This window comes from Perca flavescens, chromosome 13 (genome assembly GCF_004354835.1).
Source record: "Perca flavescens isolate YP-PL-M2 chromosome 13, PFLA_1.0, whole genome shotgun sequence".
Lineage (NCBI taxonomy): Eukaryota > Metazoa > Chordata > Actinopteri > Perciformes > Percidae > Perca > Perca flavescens.
The window spans coordinates 5,619,871-5,646,636 of NC_041343.1; the positions used below are offsets into that span (position 1 = coordinate 5,619,871).

The 26,766-nt window shown below is 40.3% G+C and overlaps 1 protein-coding gene across 8 annotated transcripts; it reads right to left on the bottom strand.

Moving 5' to 3' along the window:
- Positions 1-497: 497 nt before the first annotated feature.
- tex14 (testis expressed 14, intercellular bridge forming factor) lies at positions 498-26,174 on the bottom strand. 8 transcript variants are annotated; one of them, XM_028595752.1, is made up of 23 exons: positions 25,899-26,174; positions 23,716-23,881; positions 23,380-23,494; positions 21,837-22,002; positions 20,563-20,708; positions 19,479-19,557; positions 18,028-18,164; positions 15,827-15,922; positions 15,375-15,498; positions 14,713-14,891; positions 12,961-13,112; positions 12,392-12,582; positions 11,466-11,616; positions 10,548-11,347; positions 10,293-10,383; positions 10,098-10,188; positions 9,231-9,406; positions 8,664-8,785; positions 8,018-8,424; positions 2,919-3,018; positions 2,621-2,710; positions 2,070-2,179; positions 498-925 (listed from the first exon to the last, which is right to left on the bottom strand). In XM_028595752.1, exons 2-19 carry the CDS (start codon positions 23,840-23,842, stop codon positions 8,065-8,067), a joined length of 3,303 nt encoding a protein of 1,100 aa, XP_028451553.1. In that variant the 5' UTR covers positions 23,843-23,881; positions 25,899-26,174; the 3' UTR covers positions 498-925; positions 2,070-2,179; positions 2,621-2,710; positions 2,919-3,018; positions 8,018-8,064. The 8 variants fall into 8 exon arrangements, with proteins under 8 accessions (XP_028451553.1, XP_028451556.1, XP_028451557.1 ...); XM_028595755.1 differs by having other exon boundaries at positions 498-2,179; positions 12,961-13,109; XM_028595756.1 differs by having other exon boundaries at positions 498-2,179; positions 11,496-11,616.
- Between the last annotated feature and the right edge of the window lie 592 nt (positions 26,175-26,766).

Consider the following 26,766-nt stretch of genomic DNA (forward strand, 5'->3'; position numbering starts at 1 on the left):
GCACAAGAATTAAGGGTTTCATACCCCGGCCCTATCTGTAGGTCATTTTATTAAGTGACATCTTCTTTAAACTCTGGAACTAACTCAAGGAATCTGAGTTGAGATAAATGCGTGGACGTCTGATGATGTTAATTCTTGATAAATGTCTTCATATGTCTGCATATGAGTGATGCTGATATTCCTGTACTACTGTAGACCGTAGTCTGATTGTATCAATCAGTCAAAGGGGATACCTTTCTGCCACAAATATGGAACCCAAAGGAGAATTTTGATTGCCATTAATGGGCTAACAGTCATATTCACCTACACATCTATGGTCAATTCAGTGTTCAGGTGCGTAGATTGAAATTCAGAATGTTGAAGATTAAATGGCATTCAACATCTTTGCTTGTGCCGGTGTTCTTCTGAGGAGAGGGCGGAAGGACTGTCACAGGAAACAAAGGTTAACCATAAGTGGGAGGGGGGGGTGGGGGGATTGTTTAAAATCAGACGGTGTGTCTTTGTATATAATTTTTATTTGCATATCCTTAAATAGCACAATGTAAAATAAAAACCTTTGCAGAAAAATGGCTCTAAGGTTGGAACCTGATGACTCATTGGGACTTTTTTTTTTTTTTAACAAACAATCTGTGTACATCAAAAAGACTTCTGAACAGATTTCATTAAAGTTCTTTTAACAATTCAAATGAATACAGCTGCGATTTCAAACATTACATTAATAGTTATTTTATGCACAGCTTTAGAAGCTGTTAGCGTAACACTGTGAGAATGTTACAGGATAACAAACCTTGCTTAAAACCATCAAACTAGTAACAGTGCTCTACAGACACAACTTCCCTGTAAATGCCACACTAGTAACATTAAAGAAGGTTTCCCTTGCTGATTTGACTCCTGAAGAGTCTGGTGCTGCTCCGACACACTCCTCCTGTACTCACAAACATACAGAGTGGGAAAGGCACTGGGAAATCATTTTCAATTTGACTTGTTTACAGAACCACAGGGAGATTATCAAGTCCATTTTTTCAATCATTACTGGCATCAAAGTCTTGCACTTTAAAGTCTGTTCTGATATGGGCGCTAGAAACCAAATTAATTGATAATACGCTTAATGACGGTAATTGAAATATCACTAGTGATGGTAGCTGACGGATTAATGTGATCATTTTTATACAGGTGCTATAAATAATGACAACTGCTGTAACAAGTCTGTGAAATGGCACTCATTTCCTGTTGTTTGACTGGCTGGTGGAGCAGAAACCATGTGTACACACAGCTTTATAAATCTGTCCAAAATAATGTGTTTTAACAAGCCGCAACAGAAATGCTGGTATTTTTTCCCCATGTTTTATACCCCATGTATAAACAATGCCTTCATTTTTATCCTGGATTGTGAAGCATTTTGTCAGCTTTAACAATAAGCAAATGAATCAATGACTGTTTACATGCACAAAATATATATGTTTAAAAGTAGGTGCGTTTCTCCTTTCGACCAGAAATGTGGACTTTTCTTTTGGCCATGCATCTCTACGGCAGCCCTGCAAACTAATGGCTGGTTGGTTTGTGTACAATAACCATAGCAACGCACCAAGCTAACCGTAAGCCCTAAACAGGCAAGAAGCTGTAAATTGTCACAAACTGCGGTAAAAACCCTAATTGAGACGCATATTCTGAATGTGCTGTATACATGCCCATGAAAGCTTCTAAAACCCAAATAATACCAGCACTCTTGCTATTTTTTGAAAAAAGGCCTAATTCAGAATATTTAAACGGAATATGCCGTTTAAATGACCTGTAACTCAAATTCATCCAACACTGGTGCTTAAGGGCATTTCTACATCTATTTATAGCTACCTGTGCCATTGAAATGAGGCCCGTGCACATGCACCCAGCTCCACAATGATTGAGATTTATTAAACAGAATCAGGTATATGTGTGGCTTTATGAATCTGACAAAAATAATGTGTATGCATATTTCTGTTTTTGTGCGTACACACAGGTTTAGTGTTGAATCTACACAGAGTTTTATGCACCGGGCCCCTGGTGTTTGACGTGCCCACTTTAAACTTTACCAGTTGAGACGGTTTTCAGGTGGTGGCTGAGTCATCACTGGAGCGGACTGTGTGCATGCTCTCCTGCTGGGTGTTCATCATCACCAGTCTGACCTTCAAACAGCTGACACCTAGCAAGGGAGGCACTCTGTTAGGACATTTCTTGTCATATTTGTCTGTTACCCCTAAATTCCACCAGGCATGTCTGCGCTGTGTTCCGGCGCCTGGTGGAATTCTAGGGTTTTAAGATTACTTTTTGGGCATTTTATGGCCTTTAATTGATAGGATAGCTTGAAGAGGGAGAGAGAGGAGGGACAACATGCAGCAAAGGGCCGCGGGTGGGATTCGAACCTGGGCCGCTGCCAAGGCCTCACCCCGCATAGGGTGCACACTCTACTGGGTGAGCTAGAGGTCGTCCCAAAATAATTGACTTTTTTGCCTGATTAACTGTGCTGTCTTTAACTAGCAAAACAAACTGAAAAAAAGTTAGGATATGAATAGAAATTGCATTTGAAACGAGTAGAGAGTTTTAGTAGTAGTTAAGTCATGCCCAGTCTGTACTTGAAACTCACAATGTGGCAACCCTTCCACTTGTTCCTGGGCTCTTCCTGGTGCCCTCCACTACAAAGCCCTGCAGCACATCATCTAGTGTTGAATTGGCTCTGGAAAAAGAAAGGAGAACACACACACAGAGAGTAGTTGCATTACCAGGACTCTGCTACAGGCGTTACAAAATCGGAATAAACCTGGAATGCTGTGTTTATAACTCAAAGGTAAGCAGATTGACATCGTTAAGACTAAAAAGGCACAAGCGGGAGTGGGTGGAGGTTCTGGCACACCCGTGCAACAAACACAGCTGCTGTCACCCACCTTTTTGTGTCCTCCAATAAGCTGGGACCTTGCTGTGACCCTAGAGACACCGTGAGCTCTTCCTTCCGATCTGCAGACACTGTGCCGGCAACAAGCTCACCTGGATGGACAAATCAATCCAAGACTTTTGGAATTATTGTCTTGACACACTACCACGCTATTCCCAATTCAACTGTAGGCCAGATTGTTGAGTATCTGTTACAGTGTCTACATTTTGCTTACTGATCTTAACCAAGGAATGGCCCCCTGTTTCTTCCCCATTGCCAAATAATCCTGTTATTTCCTTCCTCCTGTAACCAATATCTTCTTCATCCTCCACTTCTGACCCCACATTTTTAAAACAAAGTCAAATGCATAAATCTCCAATTTTCTATGCAGTGGTGAAAGGGATTGAAATTATACTACGGATATTGATTTTTTTTTTTTAATAGATATTTGAAGTTTTGTTTGCAGTTCAATGTATTATATACAGTATCTCACAAAAGTGAGTACACCTCACATTTTAGTAAATATTTTATTATATCTTATATCTTTATTAAATGACACTTTGCTACAATGTAAAGTATTAAGTGTACAGCTTGTATAACAGTGTAAATGTGCTGTACCCTCAAAATAACTCAACACACAGCCATTAATGTCTAAACTGCTGGCAACAAAAGTCAGTACACCCCTATGTTAAATTCCCATAGAGGCAGGCAGATGTTTATTTTTAAAGGCCAGTTATTTCATGGATCCAGGATACTATGCATCCTGATAAAGTTCCCTTGGCCTTTGGAATTAAAATAGCCCCCCCCACATCATCACATACACTTCACCATACCTAGAGATTGGCATGGGGTACTTTCCATAAAATCATCTCTCAATGCAAATCAAACCAGCTATTAGGCTAACAGACATAAAACCATGCCAATATGAGATACTGTATATATTAGCAAATAAAAAAAACTAATACAATACAATATCAACTGATGTTTGTTTTTTGAATGACATTACATAATATTCTTAGGAATGGAAGGAAGGGTGGTGGGGTTGCTATTTATGTTAAATCTAAATTCAATGTGAAGTTAGTCTATTCAGAATCAATCGGTAAGCAGCTAGAATTTTTGGCAGTGAAAGTGGAGTTGGCCAAGGGCCTTTACGTTACTTTTGTTGGGTGTTATAGGCCTCCTTCTGCCCTGAGTACTGCATTGCAGACTCTTATTCAACTCTTATCCAGATTGGATTACTCTGAAATTATTTAAGCAGGTGATCTAAACTGGGACTGGCTGAAACCTTGTTCAGATGAATTTAAGTCATTTTGTGATTCTGTTAATTTTACACAGTAAATCAATTCTCCCACTCGTTTAAATGTTTAAGTGTCATGAGAAATCCACCTTAATTGACTTGATTTTGACTAATGTCCCGCACAAATTTTCTGCTGTTGGTGTTTTTTGCAATGACCTAAGTGACCATTGTGTTGTTGCTGCTGTAAGGAATACTAAGATACCTAAATATAAACCTCGCGTAATATGTAAGAGGAATCGCAAAAAATTTAATGAACAGGGCTTTTGCCATGATTTGTTTAATTGTGACTGGAGTAGAATAGAGCTGATTCCCGATGTGGAGTCAGCCTGGATCTTTTTCCGGGATAGCTTTTTGCAAATTATAAATAGACGCCCCACTAAAGAGATTCAGAGTTAAGGGGCGGGACAATCCGTGGTTTTCCTCTGAGCTTGGAGATATTCTTCGTGACCGCAATTTAGCTTGGGCCAAAGCAAGAAAAACGGGCTCTTCGTCTGATTGGCTTATTTTTAAGCAGTTAAGAAATAAATGTTCTTCTTTTATTAAGAAAGCAAAATCTGACTTTTATTTGTTAGCCACAACTAACACCTTAAATGATCCAACATTTTGGAAGGCTATAAAATTACTTTCTCTAAACAAAGGTAGTACTAATGTTCCTTCTTTTATTATGAAAGAATCTGTAGTAGTTCATGACAAGCTGGAGATATTGAACCATTTCAATGAGCATTTTATTCAGTCTGGTTCTTTGTTTGACACTGCTTGTCCTTATACTGTGACACCTTGTAGAGATGAACCAGTCTCTACAAGTGTCTTCAATCTCACTCCATTCTTAGTGGCTGACGTTCAAAAAGCCTAAGGGCTGGTTCCTGAAAAACCTCCAGGACCTGATCTTATAGAGCCCTACTTCTTAAAAATAGCTGCTGATTGTGTAGCACAGCCTCTAACGTACCTTTTTAATCTTACTTTAGAGAGCAATACTATTCCCAAAATATGGAAATCTGCATTTGTTTGTCCCTTATTGAAAGGGGGTGATCCGTCAATTTTAAATAATTACCGGCCAATTTCTAATTTGTCTGTTTTGGCCAAAACGCTTGAATCCCTGGTGAGTGATCAGATGAAAAACTTCTTGCATGCTCAGGACATTTTATCCCCAGTTCAGTCAGGTTTTAGAAAAAAACAGTACCATCACAGCTGCAATGAAGGTGATAAATGACATCTCTGTTGCTCGTGACAAGAAGCAGCACTGTGCATCACTTTTTATTGATTTGTCAAAAGCTTTTGACACGGTTGATCATGATGTTTTAAAGATTAGGCTTCTTAATTCGGGGTTTTCAGAGAATACTGTCTCTTGGTTCTCAAACTATCTTAGTGACAGAACGCAGTGCATTAAGTATGATGGTGTTCAGTCTGGTATTTTACCAATCCTTAAAGGGGTTCCACAAGGTTCTGTGTTAGGCCCTTTTCTATTTACTATTTATATAAAGAACCTTAATCGGCACGTGTTTGATGCAAATTTTCATTTTTATGCAGATGACACAGTTATTTACTGCTGTGCACCTTCTCTTAAACAAGCCATTGCACATTTACAGAATGCCTTCACTGTGGTCCAAAACACGTTGCTACAGCTGAAACTTGTGCTCAATACAGAAAAAACCAAATGTATGCTCTTCACGGGCCACTGAATGTTCCCTCAGTGATTACTCTTGACGGACGTGAAATACAGACTGTTACAACTTATAAGTATCTTGGTATTGTAATTGATGATTGCCTATCATTTAAGCCTCATGTTCACTGTCTAGTGAGAAAGTTGAGCCTAAAATTGGGTTTTTACTTTCGAAATAAGCTGTGCTTTTCTTTTAATGTTAAAAGACGGTTAGTGGCATCCACTTTTTTATCTGTGCTGGACTATGGTGATATATATGCATTCATCTGTTCAATGCCTTCATATGATTGACGCAGCCTATCATGCATCGTTGAGATTTATTACTAATTGTAAAGCTCGCACCCACCACTGTGGGCTTTACTCTCGTGTAGGTTGGTCTGCTCTGGCCACACGGAGGCTTTGTCATTGGTACACATTTATATATAAGGCTATTCTTGGTGTGCTTCCATCCTATTTATGTTCACTTCTTATGAAAAAAAGTGCTGGTCATTATTCTCTCCGTTCTCAGGCTGTTGTCTTGCTTTCTGTCCCACAGGTCAGTACTGAGCTGGGTAAAAAGGCCTTTGTTTATTCTGCTCCCTTTACATGGAATTTGCTGCAGAATAACTTAAATCTTAGTAAATTGATTCCTTTGAGTGCTTTCAAGTTAAAAATGAGGTGTTTTGAGTTGAACTCCCTCACTTGTCAATGTTTTTAATTGCAATTTCCTTGTAAGTGCATAATTGGCTTTCAAACTGTTTCTATTAATTTAATTTATTTGTCTTTATTTTCATGTTTCTTTTTTTGTGTCTTTGTACGTCTGTAATGATGTGATGTAACTTAGCTGCCTATCTTGACCAGGTCTCCCTTGCAAAAGAGATTTTTAATCTCAATGGGCTTCTCCTGGTTAAATAAAGGATAAATAAATAAAAAAAATAAAAAGGTCCCTTACATTTAGTTAGTAAAGCTTTCATGTTAAGATTTCCATTGAATCAAACCCAGTTTTTGGATGGTCAGCAGCATTGTTTCAGCAGTAGCCACCTGTTCACCTTCCTTGCTCAGCGTTGACAGGATTGTCACAGTTTGGAATTCTACTTCTTTGATATCAGCCTCCATGTTTACTGTTGGATGAAGTCAGTGCTAATGCTAACTCACTGTTGCTGCTGCTCCACATTAATTTTTTCCCCTACTGATTTCAGCTCTTAATGGTCACAAAAATAGAATAATCCACAAAAACAATGATATTGCACATTACGTTTTGCAAGTCAACTTTCGAATGAAAAAAAAAATGTTCAAATGGAAAAGTATTAAAAGAAATCTACAGTTCTACGTGTTTTCATTGTTGATTTGTTGAACGTTTTCACTGTTTTTTAAGTTCAATAAATTAGGGTGACCAATCGTCCTCTTTTGCCCAGTCATGTCCACTTTTTACCTACTGTCCATTTTTTTTTTTTTTTTTTTTTTTTATAAATTCATGAAAATGTCCGGTTTTAACTGTTTTTAATGGGACCATTAAGCGTGTACTTAAATTGACTGGCGCTTTGCACACAATACTACGGTACTTTGTTGTGTGACGTAATTCGCGAGAGGCTGCCATGTTGCACGTACTGTCCCGGTCGGGACCGGACAAGTGGAAGGCGGACTGCACCGTATGCAAAGCTGGCACAAATGTTTCAGTGTCTTTATTATTTCTCTTATTACATTGAAAAGGTATTAAGAGATATTTTGTTGAAGCTGGATCTTCTAACAGAAGACGTCATATTTAGAACATTATTTCATATTATTTATTTATTTTAAAAGAGAGCTATTATTTTGTTACAGATTTTATTTTATTTACAGAAGTTATTTTTGCACCATTGAGGCATAATAAAGCATGTTCATTAACCTCTGAGAAGCCGGTCTGGATTTGTGTCTCAAGTCCGGGCCAAGCGTCCTCTTTTTTGGAAATCAAAATATGGTCACCCTAAATAAATGTAACATCTTTCCAAAAGACAATGAGTAATTGAGTTAAAAAAATGTGATTTCAACAATTTTTTCCATATGGAGCGGCCCTATGTTATCATTATTTTATTCCAAAATGTGTAATGCTGCAGACCAGGGCTCTGTGGTGATACAGGGATCTACTGCATAAAGCCTGACCACAGGGGGACTGTTCATCAGACATGTTGGTTCTCACCTCTCTCTGGGTCACGGCAGCCACGCTCTTCTTCCTCACTGCCTTCTTCAACATGCCTTCCTCCCTCCTCCTCTTCCATGTTTTTTTTCTTCTTCAGTGCACCCTTTGACCGTCTGCAATCCTTCCTCCATTTCCTCAAGCTCGTCTTCTACCCTGTCCTCCTCTTCTTCTGCCTCCACAGATGGTTGACTAGTTCCATCCATTTCCTCCTGCCTCTCTTCAATCTGCTCCTGTTCAGACACTCCTTCTTCCTCTTCTTCTTCCCTTTCTAGTTCTTCTTCTTCTTCCTGTTCTAGCTTCTGCTCTCCAATGCAGCTGGGAGATATAGTATCTGACCGCCCTTCCTCCTGGCTGGCTGTGATGAAGCCCTGGGGACTGCTGGCTGGGTCTGCGTCGAAAGGTGGAGTCTGAAGAATTGACAGGTAACAGCAAATATGGCTCAGCTTTAAGAACTTTTTTTCTCTTGGTGTCATTTCTAATCTTCTAGAACCAACACAAAACAATTATGTAAGACATATACAGTATGGGGATGTTAAAGCTGGAGTGAATTAAAAAGGAGGCAAGTTAACACTTCATTAAAATGCTTTGGGTCAATCCAGGGTCCTCTGCAGAAACCCCCACTGGTGAATGAAATGAGTGACTTTACCCAGCTTTCTCTTGGTGTGGTGAAACTCTCAGTCCTGAGATGCACAGAGCTGAGGTGGCTGCAGACAGGGGAGTCCACGAGATTGGCCTCAATCATTCCTGTCATCACACGCCGGCGTACGTCTGTCAAAACACAACACGAGCAACATGGAAAGACTTTATGTCACTTATGTTCTCCTTTACTGGAATTTAAATGGTTATAGTTGTCCATCAGTGGGTTTACATGCATGTAAGTAGGCAGGTTACAGTTGCCTTCCTCCAGTGAAGTAGTGATTTCTTGAATGCCATGTAAATGTAAATCTTCTTGTATCTCCCCTCCTGTCCATCTACTCTCCTTGATGTTGATCCTACAGTGTGGTGCTATGTGACAACTAAGTTACAGGGGCATAGCTAGCATTTCTTATGCCGATTTAAATGTTCTAGATATTTGATCCATCTCCACCTGTTATTACTAGTAGGTTTAAACATGGTGGGACTGCCTAAACATTTATGGGTGAAAACACCCAAGTCAAATGATGTGAAAAATAGAGGTACTTTTCACTATAGTGCACATTGTGTGTGGGTTTACCTGGGCTACGTGGGGTACTATTACAGGGTGGGGCTTGTACGCTCACAGAGATACTGTAGAGTTTCCCCTGAGGCTGACCTGGAGAGTATGAGATGCTGTAAAGTTTTTCTTGAGGCTGAGCTGGAGAGTATGAGATGCTGGAGAGTTCAGCCAGCCCAGCCATGTCAAAGTGAGCCACACACACACACACACACACACACACACACACACACACACACACACACACAACACACACACACACACACACAGACACACACACATACATACACACACCAGATAGTTTTTATTAAAGTTAATTAATTGTATGAGCGGCAGCACAGATATGCTCCTATTAATATTGTTGTTAAGCTGATATGCTGTTATCTGTTCCACAGTGATTATAGTTGTTAATAGACTTGGAGGTGATTAGCAGACTAGTTTCTCTGTTAGACAGTGACTCTTAGATGTTATTGTGGACAGTGTTATATGTGCTACTAGCAGGCCATTTTATATCCGAGCAACGTATATTTGCCCCCCTTGAAGGTCCCCTTCCCTATATGTAAACATTTACTTCACAGGCATCAGTAGGCCACCTCTTTACAGTAAGCAATTCCTAAAGCTTTCACTGCATTGTTTATGTGTGTTTTTCAAAAAAAAGAAATCCTCCCTGACTTCCTGTGTTTTGATTGACACTCCGGGAACAAGGGCCATCCTATATATCCGAACATATCCTTTTCTACAATTGTCTTTGGCCTTATCGTGGTGTAGATGAGCCTTAATTATAAATAGTTTTCCTACACGCTACACTATGTAACCTCATCCAATCCCATATAAATCCTCAATACTATTTACAATATATAGCACTTAGGTCCATGTCAGTGTCCTTACGTGTTAGTGTTGGGTGTATACTGAGCCTGTGTTCCACTGATTTCAGGATCAGAGTCCGTTTTATCAGAGTTGTTTGGAAAGCTCTCATATTCTGGGGAGGAAAACATTGAAACAGAGTTAAACATTTACACTGGTTCGCATACATCGTCCTCACACATTTTCACACTTCAGTGGTAGGAAATATCAATGACTTACTGGTGTTGTGAGTATCTAGCAGTAGACTCCCACTAGCTGCTGGCCTGCACACCTCCATTGTAACGTCTGCATTTTCTTGTGAATTGGATTTCTGGAGGAGACATTTCACAGTTTACTCTTACTTGAACTGTTTGGCTTGGGGCAGTAACTCACTCCCAACCCGGAGAGAACAACAAATTAGGGAACTCAGTATAGGGATGTGTGTCTAACCAATTGTAAAACACTGCAACAGTCTTGTTGAGTAAACCCATGTACCTGCTGCTTCTTCCCAGAGACGATGTTGAGAAGGCTGCTGTCCAGAGCTGATCTGTACTGGCTCAGATCCTCTGTGCTGTGATCAGCTACCACTGAAGGGCTCTCCGTCATGTAGCACCCTGAGGAAAGCCAAGGCAGCGACCAGCCCCCCTGATACTGCTGCTGTTCAGCTGGATAGCGACTCAGCCATAAAGCCAGCTCTTCCTGGCTCAGCAGTTCCCAATCTCCGCTCAGAAGCTGGGCCTCCAGGTTCCTTCCCCAGTGATCTCCCCTGTTCGCTAAGAGACAGTACTGCTTTGAACGTGGTCCAACAGCAGCGCTAACTCCTGAAAGATTTGTGGTGGACATAGAGAAGGAAGAAAGGGAAGAGGCACAAGAAGCGTCGGTGTGGATATAAGAAGGAGCATCTCTGAGCCGGGTCGCTGAGTCTAACCCTCTGTGGTCCAGCTGCCGGTGTTTCTCCACTGTGTCTAGACTCCTGTTGGCCTGCTGCAGCAGCTCCCGGGACACTTTGAGGTTGACCGCAATGGTGCTGATCTGTTGATCTGAGATCAGTTTCAGGCCATCCAGGTGCTCCACTAGCTCCCTGTCTATGTCTGCCTCTGGTTCAGGTTCTTCCTCAACACTAACTGAGTCAAAGTCAGCAAGCAGATGAAGCATGTCTTTGTAAGGGTACACCTGATGGAGCATCGTGTCTCCCCCCATACATTCATCTCTGTCTCTCCCCAGCTTTGGTTCTTCTCCTCTGTACAGCTGTCTTGCCACTACTGTGTCTGCCTTGACTTTGACTGGCCTGGCAACTAAAGGAGACGGAGGGATTTTATAATCAATTTGGGATGAATTGTGTGCCTGTCTGAAGCACATTAGTTGTGTATTTTGCACACAATATTAATCCTTTTTAGTACACATGAACCCTACATGTCCATGTTTGTGTGTTGTGCTCAGTACCTCTCTGTACTGGTTCCCCCACTATGGTTTGCTCTGCTGTGGTCTGAACTTCAGATAGCCCCAGATCTTGTTCTGGGTAAGCACACAGACCACCACTCAGCTGTTCATCCAGGGAGAACCTCTGCAGCACACACACACAAACAAGTGTATCATGTCAAGTCATTTCTCAGGATCATAGTACAGGATGGAAAATGTTCGGTGTCATGCGGTGTCATGCAAAAACTCAATCTTTGATATTTGTCTAATGAGAAAGAAAAGTTTAAACGGGAAAAGTATTAAGGGAAATTTCGCAGTTCAAGGTGTTTTCACTGTTGATTTGATTAACTGTTTTACAGTTTTTAAAATTAAATAATTGCAACATCTTTCCAAAAGTCAATGAGCAATCGTATTAAATAATTGTATTTTCAATATTGAACAAAGTATGTATTGTGATTATGCTTTTTTCCATAAACGATCAGCCCTAGTCTTTTAATACCAAATTCCCACTTTGGGTTACTATCCCTGTGTAACAGTGTCTGTGGAAGCACAAAGAGGAAATTTCATACTAAAAATACTGGAAGATTTCTTCCACTTTTTTTTTAACTCAAGCTAAAGTCTCATATCAGCTTCATTTGAACTTTGGATTGCATTTTTGCACAGAATGACTGTGGATTTTGTCCCCATCACTTACATTATAAGTGCTTGAGGAAGGGCTCTCTTTGCAGCCAGTATGGACAGGGGGAAAACATTACAGCAATCAATGTATTGGTTTCAATGTACAAATGGGCATGCCAATATTATTTTAAGATATAATTAGAACATTGTGAACTTGTCCTTTAGCGCAGAACAATGAATCCATAAATACACATACACACACCTTGACCTTGCAGAGACTGAAGCATATAGTGCGAGGCTACCTTGATGTCCTGTTGTAGCGTGTAGCACAGACTCTGCAGGCTGCACGTGCGGTCCCGTGGGTGTGGCTGCAGGCCTTTCAGGACCACATCATAGTAAGGCTGTGGAATGCTGCTGTCTACTGCCAGGGCCCGTCCTGCATCCATCGCCTGTTTGATTCCGTCCAGGTCCACTGTGTCCCATGGTTCTCTGTCTGAAACGATGTATGAAATGTTGGAGACTGACGTTATCTATTTGAACAAACTGTCACCTACTGTATAGCCTATCCTAAAACTACAGAAAGTGACTCCCTGCTGTCGATTTATTTGTCTTAATTTCCTGGTTGAAATACTCAGTTGTGTTCAATTTTAAGTTCATTAGGCCAGTTTTCATTTGATAGAGAAAAGGAAAAGCAGAAAAAACACACCATGTTATTTACAAAATTCTATTCTGGTTTCAATTCAATATTTTCTGAGACCACAATAACTGTGAAATCATCTCAACAATAATTTATTAATAATAAAAGGCAACAACATATTCCCTGACATACAATGTTGAAGTCCAAAGTGAGAAGGCAGGAAGTGAGAGCTACCTGTGTAGAGTTCCAGGATCAGAGCACATAGACTGTAGACGTCAGCTAGCTTTGTGCACGGCCGCTGTTTAATAACCTCTGGAGCAGCCCATCTGTAGAGGCTGGGGGGCAGGACTGTGTGCATGGGGGGTTTCACACATGTACTTTGACTGCTGGACACACACACACACACACACACACACACACACACACACACACACACACACACACACACACACACACACACACACACACACATGGAATATGATTATACCCAGCAGTGCAGTGAAAAACATTTTATTCAGGATTTGAGACCGTCTCCATACTCTACTATTGGGAAATATTGACAATCAAGCAAGTCAAGTCAAGTCATAGCTTTGGTCAAGCAAGTCACAAGTCAAGTCATACCAAAGTTTCCATTTTTAAACAAGCTAAAGACAGTGGTTATGAATTACTGGAGTTTTATTTGCATTTTTTACTCAAAAGACATCCGACAGCGTCCACATACATCTGAAGAGTTTAAATTAACACAGATAAAAAAGCACAGCCTAAAACTGATATTAGGCCAACAATAAATCAACATTGTTCAATATAAACTCAAACATGACATCAAATCATGAAATTCCTTCAAACAATTAAAGTATAATGGTTCCTAAGTCAAATAATATTCTAATAATATAACATGCCTCACTTTTATGAGACAGAAACACATCCTTTAACCATTCCTTCTCTTAAAGAACAAAACATATTCTTTAAGAGTAGCTGAATCCCACCACCTTTGCTTATCACATGGAATGGAAAGTATATGTTGATATTTGTCAGTGTATTTGTGAGTGAATGTGTGCGTGTTTGAGAAAGAGTGAAATGTTATTAATATTGGTGAGTGCATGTGCGTGTGTGTGAGAGTGCAGAGTGTGTTGTATGTCTCAAGTCTCAAGTCTCAAGTCCTAAAATTTGCGACTTGAGTCCAACTCGAGTCAAGTCATGTGACTCGAGTCCCCCATGTCTGCTACACAGTAAATAACATGTTTCCATTCATGGTACCTTGTATTCACTACAGACCACCAACTGTCTGGCACTGACATTGAAGCCCCCCCTCTATGTTATAAAGTTTGTAGAAATACTCTGCTATGTACAATATTTTGTTTAACATGGTTTTTGTTTCTCCCTCATTGAGAAATCTGATCTGGCCTTGCACCCCGCCTTCCACTACGCTATGTTAATCGGTGAAAGAGCAGTGCGCATCAAGATGGCTGAAAACATCTGAAAGATTCAGCCATACATGTTTGAGCCTCACAGCAGGTTGAGACAGCCTGGAGCCCCCAAAGTTCTGCCCATTTCCTTTCGGTGCCCATGCTAACTAACTGGGCTGTTCCGACCTGGCCACGATCTGCAATACTTTCAGCGTGTCAGTCAGACTCAGATTAAGAGTCTGTTGCGCACCAAAAATCAGCATCTAGCAGACTATCAGAATGGTAGGTGTTGTAAGCATCTGTTATTTGTTTGTGTTGTTTGTTAGCCTGTTAGCCGGTTAGCTTGTAACTGGCCGTGGTTGACAGCTACGATGATAGTGTGTTTTCTTTCTCTGTAGTGACATCATAGTCAGACTAAATATTGAAATGGTCATTCAGTATGAATCAGGCTACTAAAAACAGATTTTTTTTCTAAATTCTCAGATATTTATTAGAAACACTTTTCATCAATCAGGAAGTTAAATTTGTACCTCCTCCATTGAGGATACATTGAGCCTGGTGTAGGCCTGGGCCTGCCTACCTGGGGACCATGAAGCATAAATCAGTTAGTTTGGCTACTGTGAACTTTGTGAGGACCACACTGTGGGAAGACAGGGCCCTCATCACCAGGCCTCCCCTGTGGATGTACTGCAGACCTTCACAGACCTGCAAGATCACTGACAGCAGCCACGTGTTCTGCAGCACTGGAAACTCTGTACGCTGCAGGGACAGGGAGTAGACAAGACACACACACACACACACACACACACACACACACACACACACACACACACACACACATCCATCATTTACTTGTGGATTTTACTTGTCCAGTGTTGCTGGACCGACTAAAATTCACTTGCGAATGTGCATAAATGTTAGTATGTATACTACCGGTCAAAAGTTTGGGGCCACTTAGAAATTTCCATTCCACTCCATTATAGACAGAATACCAGCTGAGATCAGTTGCATCGTTTTTTTTTTAACCAGGGCAGCAGTTTTCAGATTACATTATGTGCTTACATAATTACAAAAGGGTTCTCCAATTTTTTCTCAGTTAGCCTTTTAAAATGATATCAGATTAGTAAACAGAATGTGCCTTTGGAACACTGGATGAATGGTTGCTGATAAAGCCTATATGAATGGTATGTACTTTATGTGTCTGACAGGAGTATAAAATAATCCTCCAGGTGTCTCTGTTACCCTGTTGTGCAGCAGGTTGTGCAGCGTGCCAACGTTGACTGGTTCAAACACCAGACTGGTCCTCTGGAGGTCATCAGACACACTCACTGCCATCAGCTGCAGCAGCTGTGGGTGGAACAGCTGGCTGACACACACACACACACACATACAAATTTAATTTTGGTCATCAAGTTAGTCATGAAATTAATGTTAGTTTGCAACAGCTGATATGCAGCAAAATGCTCGCACTGTAGAGCCCTGATACCTATATCACAATGTTCTCTTCAGTTTAATCTTTTTGCATATGTTTACTCCTTTTATCCTGTTTCTCAATCAGGTTGTAATTATGATGTCAAAAAAGGAATACAACAAGTATAAACTATTATGTTGTTATGTTACTTTAGAAAATCCACAAGTAAACAAAACCACAACCAAAAGAAAGACATTCCTACACACATCCTGTTCTCTCTCACCTACAGTACTCTTGTTCTATGAGGAGCAGGTCCAAATAGGCAGTCTGACTGTCCCTCATGGTTTTCACTGTCACCCTGGAGCCCCTCCAGCTGTAACTGAAACACACAGTGGCGCACAATTTGGTCATCAATGTAATAAACTATCTCTTGGTTGAAGAGCAGGTCTGACTGAACCCATTAAGCATTTGTTTCTTAATGATTGTTTCTTAATGGATTACATACTTGAGTATAATGTTGATACAAGTTTCCTTTTATCCTTATTTTTATACTTATCAATGCATATGTCAGTATCCCTTTAATTAACTTAAGATTGACTGACATATTTTCCAATTATGATTTGATAAAAGCACAGTTAAAATTGATACCAACATATATATGAATCAATACGTCAATAATAAATGAACTGTAGTTTTCTAGTTCGCACCTGCCCCCACTGCTAAAAAAAATCCTAAAGGAAACATTGAGCTGAGCTACTGACAAACAAAGTCAAATTCCTTGATTGTGTCAACATTCTGATTCTGGTGTGGTTCTAGCTATGGTTCTGAGTGACTAAGGGCCAGTGACTTAGTAACGCGTTACTCTAATCTGACCACTTTTTTTAGTAACGAGTAATCTAACGCATTACTATTTCCAAACCAGTAATCAGATTAAAGTTACTTATCCAAGTCACTGTGTGTTACTATTTTTGTCATTTTCCTTAGTAAAAATATATATTTTTGCTTTCTTTCTTGCGTCTCGGGGAGTGCAGTCACGTATGCGACAAGTCACGTTTTCAGCATGAGGACAGTTCACGTGTACCACGCAGCGACACAAACGTATTACAACAATGGAGGGAGGAGAGAGGTGAGCGTTTTCTAGCTGGAAATACAGTCACTATTTTGAGTTTGTGTCAACTAAAGACGGCAATATTAAGGTTTGTTGTACACTCTGTGCTGGTGGCGAGAAAGTGCTATCTAGCTACAAAAACACTACATCAAATCTGAAAAAACATTTGGAGTCGCAGCACTGCAGTCAAACTTACACAGCAAGTCCCAGCAGGTGGAGCGAAGCAGAGAGGAGGAGGTCCCCCCACCACCTAAACAGCAAAAGCTGGACTTCGGTGCAAAACCAGTAAGTGGGGGAGAGTTGAAGAAGTTGGTCGGGCAGTATGTTGTAGTGGAAATGCTGCCCTTAAACACGGCTGACTCACTCTCTTTCGTGCCATAATAAACCAGATCCTACTACTGGCAATGCCGAGCTGCCTCACAGTAAACCGGTTGTCATTTTTATGTTGAGGCTGTGGGGGTGTTTTCGGCAGCTGCTGAATGTAACTAATAAAGTAACTTGTTGTTAAAATCAAGTAATCTGTAAAGTAACTAAATTACTTTTAAAATCAAGTAATCTGTAAAGTAACTAAGTTACTTTTTTAAAGTAACTTTGGCAACACTGCTAAGGGCGCTTCCACAACTGCCTGATTTAGTTTGGTTGAATCGTTTGGCCAGGTGAGAACGCGGCAATCGCACTCGGATACGCACCAAAAGCGCACCAAACAAGTGTAACGAGACCTGCTTGATGAGGTGTTCTCATTACACTTTCAAACGAACTCTGGAGCACTTCGTTTGTGGTGAGAACGTGATCCGACCTCGAACCGCACCAACTATATGTACTCCGCAAGTCTAAGCTAATCTCTCTGTAGTAGGGTTGGGCGATGTCTCCTAATCAATCAATCAACTTTATTCAAGACACAGAGGTCCATAGAAACAACAAAATACAAATATATATATAAATATAAAAACAATACAAAACATTTAAGAATGTTGCCGATGAGGGATCATTTTTTAAAACATATACAGGCTTCAAGTCCATTGTTTCCAAAAGCAAGATGTATACCTTGTGTCATTCTTAGTAGTTGACGATGTTTACAGTAAAACATGGCGATGGACGATGATATTGTCGTGAAATTAGCTGGTTTGACAATGGATATGCAAAAAATATTCACTAGTCCAGAACACAGGACCTTCTTCCTGTATTTACTTTCTTGCCCCCGCTCCGGACACATCCGACCAATAAGAGGAGTGAACGTTCTTCCGTGATTTGTAATGACACATTTTGGTACCCTTGGATTTTTTCTGGAAATCACTCCATGTTTCCAAACTCATCAACTGCTGCAGACCAAAGCAAACAAACTATAGGTGTGAAAACGCCCTAAGTAATGCTCTTACTTGGTCATGGAGGTTAAAGAGCCACATGTGAAGGAGAGCAGAGGTTCATCATCATCAGCCTGGCTCAGATCACTGTCTCTGATCAGTGGAATAGATGCTGGCACAGCCATCGTCGGGCAGGGCTTGTTAACACACAGCTAGACAAACATACACAAGGAGAACACTCAGTCCACTAGTACTACAGCGTGACTTATTATATTACAGTGACTTTTCAGTCTGTGTCCTATCCACACAGGCTTTCCAGATAACAGGGAGAGTATGGGGAATATCCATAACACACCACGCTCAGCCTGGTGGTGTGGACAATCTCAATCTACATGTGCATGTACCACAACTAATTGTTTTCAATTTTTTTCCCAAATGTAAAAACATGTAAAGCTGCTATAATGTAATGCAATGAATGATATAAGAAATTCAAATCTTATTTGGTATTAATTGCAGCAATAACTTAATAAACTCTCTACCTTCCAACCTGAAGCTGTCCAGGTGAAAGCCACAGTGAAATTTGAACATTAAATCCATCCAAAGTCCGCCTACAATTTAAAAACACCGGAAGTAGCCTCCAGAAGTCTGAATAAGTTGGTTTTCATCGCTGAACATGTCAGTAATACAAAATTCAGAGACATTTGTGCATCAATGTGGTCAAGAAATGAGTAACTACTGTACTATTCTATGGGTCCAACTCATGTTTGGCATGTAGAGGGGAATGACAAATTACATGTCTTTGGAATGGCTATATCTGGTTGTATCGATGGCTTTTTAAGCCGAGTCATGTGGCTCAAGTGTGCCATACTCTGACTTCCGTGGAAATTTGCTTCTGTATGCTGTCAGAGCTTGTTGAAGCTGATTTGGGTTCTGTTCAATCACAAACAAGAGTTGTTGTCCCTGCCTTTTTCCCGTTTTGTGAAATGTTGTTGTGTTTTCTGTTTTGTTGTTTTGTGAAATGTGTTGAAAATAGCATGATTATTATGCTTAGTTGGCATGCACATTATATAACAGGCACCAGGAGATTGTCCACCCTTAGCTTGGCTCAGACTGCATACGTAACAATGTGTAAATCAGCATCTACTTTACACTGTATGAAGTAGGATTGGGCATCGAGAACCAATTCCTACTTGGAATCGTTTCAAAAATTACGATTCCAACTGAATCGTTTCTTTATTGGAATCGTTTGGAAGTGTTCAGAGGATTTGGTTTCAAATCCGATCATCGCTTCCCAATTTAATATGCGCAAGTTTTGGTTTCCGTTGCGGCCAGGCACTTGTGTTGTAGCCATGGAGCACAGTAAGCTGCGCTCTAGTGTGGCTTTATTTTACATTGAAAAAGCCCAGTAAAACTGCAAACCACCATTGAATCAAAATAAAACGTTCGGAATCAAAAGGAAGAATCGCAATTGGAATCAGAATTGTTTAAATCCAAACAATGCCCAACCCTAGTATAAAGTGAAATACCTTTCCAAAACCTAAACAGTGGGCTGTTGTACCAGAAGACTTGCTGTTTGTCCTCTTATTGAACTGCTTGTGATGTCCACTAAAATGAGTAGAAACACACAAACAAACAAAAATATCAGTTGATTAAACATTATACAAACAACAACAGTACTATAGTGTACTGTACTGTGGGTAGGCAATCATGAAATAATGTTTATTCTAACTAGCTATTATTTCATATACGTTAGATTTTGTGGTACATTTTTTTGTAGAATAATTCCTCTTAAAGTACCCTATCTTTGAAGTGGACAAAACACAATGCACACCACATTATCATTATCTGTTCCTCTGTTTTATAGCATATCCTCTAATCAACTTTAATATGTCTGAGTGGGTATATGAGAGTGCATGGCCATCTTTATAGGTCTGACCTGAGGGTTATTACGGTGTGCAGGGGCAGAGGCATCTGTTATCGGCGTGTTTTGCACCACTGTTTTTGGAAACTACTCTCATCTGTCACATTACACGATACTCTACCTGTTGGACGGTGCTCTGCACACTGAGTTAGGGATGGTGATTAAGACACTTGTTGAACCGCCTCCTTGATTTTCAATTACAGATTTTGCTCTGCACTTAGTTTTTTCTAAAGTATACTAGAAGGAAGTAGAATTAGTCAAATTCCTGGGAAATAGCGGGACCTTCATTTCCAGTATTAAATTGTAGTATTTCCTGTATAGTAGGAAGTGCATATCTTTGTACGTCAGAAGTTGTGTGTAGTTCACACAGGATGTGGTTTCCCATCTGTTTAGGGATGATGACCACAAGACATTCCTAAGCAGAAATGGAGGGTTCATTTAATTGTCTCCTTCATTACATTGACTTCTTGGTAGAGCCATGGTTTGGTTTCTGTCAGCATGTCTTGTGTAACAAATGCTTTTTGGTTTAGAGCATCTGCTCAGGCCAAATGAGCATTAACAAAATTATATAATGTTCTTCAAAAACAAAATTCTGGATAGAAAACGCCTCTAAGAAAGCAAAAAGACTTTAAACATGAAAAATGATGTTGTATAGATGTATGATCCACATGGCGTTTTGTGCACCATACCGTGCTTTGAGACGATCCAGCAAAGATACAGGGTGTAGCAAGATGGATGTTGACATGTGGGACGAGCTAGAGTTGAGCTTCGTCGCGGCTGGGCTCTGACACAGCTGTTGCATGGACGACATGCAGCTCTCCAGGAACTCCTGCATCTAGTGAGGTAGAAGCAGTTTGAGTTCCAGGTCTTAACCAAACACTGATGCAAATGAGTAGAACACTGATTGAGCAATCTAATTCATCAGCAGTCATTTTGGACTTGCCTACCTTTTGGACATACCTAACATGGTTCAAACATCAGTGATCTATATAGTTATGCAAGATGATTTGGTAACCATGGACACATATGGATTTTCCTAGATCCTACATCAGAAAAATCAGTTAAAACAGATGTGTTGTGCTTGCGTATAACCCCACGTGTTTTCGCAATTCTACAGTAACAAGTTATGGATAAACGTGTATTCCCATTGACCAGATGTAGCTCATTCTAAAGGATCACTCCACTGTTTTTGCACATGAGGGCTGGTTGGTTAGAACTTCAGCCAGATGTATTTTGTCCTCTGTTGCTCTGGATGAGCTTTGTTAACTCTGAAGAAGTGTTCCGACTGATGAGACACAATTGCATATAAAGTCCATGAAAAGAAAAAGGAGAGCTCTCTGCAGGATAAGAAAAGAACTTTTGGCTATGTTTTAAGATTGGTAAGAGGCTGCGTCTGAGCTGTCAGTAAATACACTGCTAGCTAGCTTGCAGCTAACCTCTGCAGTTGGTACATTGGCTGTTTGACTGCAAGACCATTCTGAATGTTAGTCACACGGGTAATACAAGCTGTAAATTCACTTTGCATTCTGTGTGAAAACAACAATTACTAAACAATTCCTGCTGATGTCATCAGTTTAGGGTTTGGACAGAGACTGCTTTACTAACTGTAGGTGTGCACAACAGTTTGAAAGATGTTGCTTTTTATTGAAAAATGCCATCAAGTCGGATTTTGCGAAGTGGATAATCATAATGACAATGTTTTTGGAGTTTGACACATATTGACTACAAGTCAAGATACCACTGCCTCTGTTGCTTCAATTTGGACATAAAAATACACTCCCTTTACTTTATGGAAGTGCAATGCTAAATCACTGGAGTACCTCTTTTATCAGACAAACTGTCCGCTTCCTTTAAGTTCTGCCTCCACTGTTGTTGCAAATGTGCATGTCCCCTTCACCAGCACCCAGTGAGAGAACACTGACACGCTCAAACTAAATTGAACTGTTTCCATTCAGCAGCGTACCTTGTCACTGTCTTTCTGCTTCACAGCCCTGAGCCAGTCAAAGGGTGTCCTGCCTTCCACATCATGGAGTCTTAGATCTCCTCCAGCATCCAGCAAGCCACTCACCACTGAAGGGTTGCAGGAGAATACACCTGCATGAACTGGTGTGCTCCCGTCCTCACAGCGACTAGAAGAAGGTAGATTGTATTTCAATATCCTGTCACCTGATCATTCTCGGGGTTGTTAGACTATCAAACAACTCATTGTTTTGCAAGTCACAAATAAGTCTAGGAAGTTCAGAGTCAAGTCCTAAGTTACGACCTACAAGTCTCAAGTACCTGACACATTGAAATGTCAGCTGTAGCCTACTTTAGATTCATGAGCTAAATGATTATTTCTGAATGATTAGATTGTTATATTGATATCATATGAATCAAAGTTTAACTGAAAGATTTCAGCCACTGAAATGTATGTGAAGTGGCTAGATATTTTCACTAGAGAGGAGTTGCTACTCTGTTGAGGGTTTCCACCAGTGGGCCTTGAAGCCCACCAAGCCTAAGTTGCCCCCCAACAGGCCTAAGCCACTGGGAATGATTTTGTAATGTATTTTTTAGAATGTTTTTACAGTTAAAGTGGGGCGGCTCAGTTGGAAACTTAGACATAGTCCAATTTTGCAATTCCTTTCATGATTCTGTTATCACAGAAACTATTAGGCTCACATTATACACATACATTAATGCTGCCATCAGTCTGTGACTGGCCCAAGCCGGGCCCTCGTCGAAAAAAAGACACTTGCCACCGGCATAAACAACTTTTCTGGGGGAAACACTGCTGTTGACCTTGTCTAAGACATACCGTCCACTCAGGATATTGGAGTGACATTACAGTTTTACCTCACTAAAGATCTTTGGCTCAGTACGGACACCAGCTTGCAGAAAGGACACGGACCAGACATCAGATAAACATTTAATTCTGGACTTTTGGCAAGTAAACCACAGCTGTTATAATCTGCCGTCCAAGACGTTTGTGGTTTAAACTGGCCAAAAAATAAAAATTAGAAGTCTACTTACTGGAATGTTTTTGGGGTATTTTCACATTTAATGGATAGGAAAGCTGAGATATGAAAGGGGAGAGAGGGGGGGAGGAGGCGTGGGGGGCGGGGGGGAGACATGCAGGAAACTGTCACAGGTCGGACTCAAACCCTGGACCTTCTGAATCGAGGAATAAACCTTGACATATGTGTGCCAACTGAGCCAACCAGCCACTACTGCAATATTTTTAGTGTTCGAATGTGATACTGTGCTGGTTTGCACTGCCAAACTCATCTATCCCTCCTGCTTGTGCAAAGGCTGCTGTTAGATTGAATCAGCTGTGAAGAGGTAATACGAGGCACACTTTTGTTTTTTTATATTTGGGCTTGGGGAGGGATTAAGCCATTCCATGTCCGAAAGCTAAAGTCTGAGTGAAGTCAAGAGTCATTGTTGTTAAAGTCAAAGGCAAGTTGCAGTTCTTTTTTTTTTATATCGCCTAGTCGAGAGTCTATCAGATTTCGAACCAGACTCACTGGTTGGGATCAGCTCCGTAATGCAGGAGCAGCTCCATCACCTTGACTTGGCCAAACAGAGCAGCACAGAACAGTGGAGTCTGACCCAAGTGATTCTCACAGTCCACATCAACACCTGGAGCACATCAGAAAACACTGATACCATGGTTTTGTTTAGCATTTTGAAGTACAGGCGTCCCTTTATTTTAAGCACTCTGTGTGTGACTTAAGAATAGTATTGACTTTTAAGTAGTACTTTTTTTTAAATTATATTTATATTATGCATGATGCCATACATAGATGTATAACTGGTACAAGTACAACACAATACTAGTACTATTACAATTAGTTACATACCCTTATTCAGCAGTTTCTCCAACTTGGTCAGATTTCTTTCCAAAGTGTATTTGTGCAATTGAGCGTGTGCACCTCCAGTGGTCACAACACCCATATGTACAGGACAGGGGAATAGCAGTGCATTCATCCTGTTTCATCTGGTCCACCCAGCTGTCAGCAGATGGCGCTGTGAACACAGTGAGGTCAAACTTGTCAAAGCTGGTTTGTCTTTATGGATGCTTTCATATCTAACATGGTTGGTGCAGTTCAAACATCAGTGACCTATATAGTTATGCATGATGATTTGGTAACCATGGTCACATATGGATTTTCCTAGATCAGAAAGTAGGAGTTAAAACAGAGATGTATTGTGCTTGCGTATAACTCCATGTGTTTTAGTAGAGAGGCCCGCGAGGTCATGATGTTTTAGCGGTTGTTGCAGTAATTTTAAGCCAGGATAGGGTGTCTGTCAGTCGGGTACAGAGCTCAGCCGGAGTTGGGGCTTTTATGACTGTCAACATAACCAGCATCTAACATTAGCTACTCCGCTGCGCTGTGGAGTAATGTCTGGCTATGTGAGACTAACGTCTTGCATAATTTGCATCAGTCACTAGAATTTGATGTCTCCTCCTGTATCCATGTCGCTGTGATGATGCAGGGTGACAGAATTGTTTTTACCTGCGGTCCATGTGACCATAGGACCTGTCACGACCTGGCTCAAAGGCATGACAAAAGGTGGAGACCACACATTTGCTCAACCAAATTCAATTTATTGTAATAAACAAAGATAAACGTGCAATCAGTTAATCAGTAATGTGTGTAATGTAAGGATGTGTGTAGATGTATCAAGGCTAGAACGCAAAACTAACTAAACCCAAAAGCCAAAAAAACCAAGCAGCCTTGAGGAGGGAGAGAGGAAGAGCGACTGCCCTGGCACTCCTATTTATGGACATGTGAGCAATCAGTTGATCAAGGTGTCCATCATCAGTCCTTATTAGCCAATCCCCAGATCCCAGCAACCAAAGGGACTCAATAGGTATTGAGGCCTAGGAGCCGTCACAGACCAACAACGTGTAATTTTCCCCTTACCAAATAAACTAAACTACAGGTGTAACCCACTGGAAGTGAAACATACAGCTTTTCTGCTGTGGCCCTTGTACTGCACTGTACAAAATGTGTGCAGATTAATTCCTGGTCTGTTTATTGGTTTTATTTACCAAAATCAGATTCTGTGAAGGCACAGGGTAAATTATTGAAAAAAAAGTTGACCAAATATTCAAAGTGGATTCTCTGTATATGGGCAGGCTTAAGTAAGTTCAGTGGTGGAATGTAGGCAATACATTTTACTCAAGTACTGTGCTTAAGTACAATATTGAGGTACTTGTACCTTACTCGAGTATTTCCAATTTTATTCTACTTTATACTTCTAATCCACCATATATCAGATAAAATTGTACCTTCACTATTATCTTACTTGTTACAGGACATAATAGTGTTAACACTTGTTAGTGTTAATATTAACACTATCAATTAGAATTATCAGTAAATAAGAACTAGTACTTTTACCTAATAAAAGGTTTGAATTCAGCCCTCTATTCATCTTCTTAATTTCATTAATTTAGGCTATATTATTTTCTACTTGTGACGTTTCTCTCTGAGCTGTTCTGTTTTGTTTTGGGTTGATGCAATACAAATGCAGGACTTTTACTTGTGATTATTAATTTTTAATATTGTAATAACTTATTGCTAGTTTGAATTGAGCAAAGCATCAGCATATTTCATCTCGCCCCGGTTTCTGCTATCAAAAAAAGCATCCTCTCTGTAGGGTCGTCATTTCTTGTAACTAGCTAAGTTACTAACGTTAGCCATAACATTTTTAAAATGTGTAACGTTAGCGTGTGTGAAGTTGCTAGTTAACGTTAGTGCTATTAAGGTTAATTACTGGATGTAACGTTAACACCTTCCATCAGTTTTCAGTAAAGATAACAATAAATAAATCCAAATAATTTGGCAAATAGCTAAATTAGCAAAACTGCTAACGTTAATACCATGCTAACGCTAGCTGTCTAACTTTATTTTTTTGTATAACATTAGCTAAAGAAACAGAGACCAGTAAAATAAATCTGACAACTGACAAAACTAAAGTGAATACCATATAAATGCCTCACAAGCAATGTTGAGAAATAAAATGAAGACATACATACAGATAACCGTTGTGTTTAGCTTCTTTTGGACGCAGCAAACTGTTCTAATGGAGTAACAGTAGGCTACCTAGCTAGCTAGCTAGTCTCTGACCCGCTGGCTCGTCACTTTCGGCCAATCAAAGACGAGTCACGGTTACCTTGACAGTCTATATTTTCAATTGTTTCCAGCATAAATTGATGTAAACTATTGTGCCTCTCTAACCTCTGTGCATCTCTAAATGTAACTGTAAATAATTCATTAAATGTTTCATAAAATGGACGCATGGGCACAGAGGATGAGGGCCAAACCTTACTGGGCCTTGGCACAAAAAAAGTTTGAGAAAGGCTGTGATATGACACATGCACAAAATGAGCAATGCTGTGTCTTTTGTCTTGCTGTTGGTATTTTTCAGTCTATTTTCTGCTGGACCTTGTGGTGGGGAAAGACCTTGATTGAAGAATGAATTTCTTGGTCTTTGGCCACCTGGTATTCCTGGTGTCCAAAAAAAAATGGTTATTTCTGTTTATTTAGTTTGAAAGGATTAGAATGTATGTAAATCAGTGGTTTTCATTCTTTAGAATTCCAGTGGTCCTAGTAGATCCCTTTGGTAGACCAATGTTAATTTAACTTTGGGTCCCTGGTGCCTACACTGAGAACCACTAGTGTGTGTGTGTGTGTGTGTGTGTGTGTGTGTGTGTGTGTGTGTGTGTGTGTGTGTGTAGTAGTAGTAGTAAAGAGAGAGAATGGGACCCCCCTAGGGAGAACCCCCCCCACATAACAAATCACAATTTAAACCCTGACAGTATTGATGCTGAGTGAGCCAAAGAAATTTGCTTTGTACGCAGCAAAATTTGGGTTCGCCCCACCAAATCTCACTCCAAGGTTTTT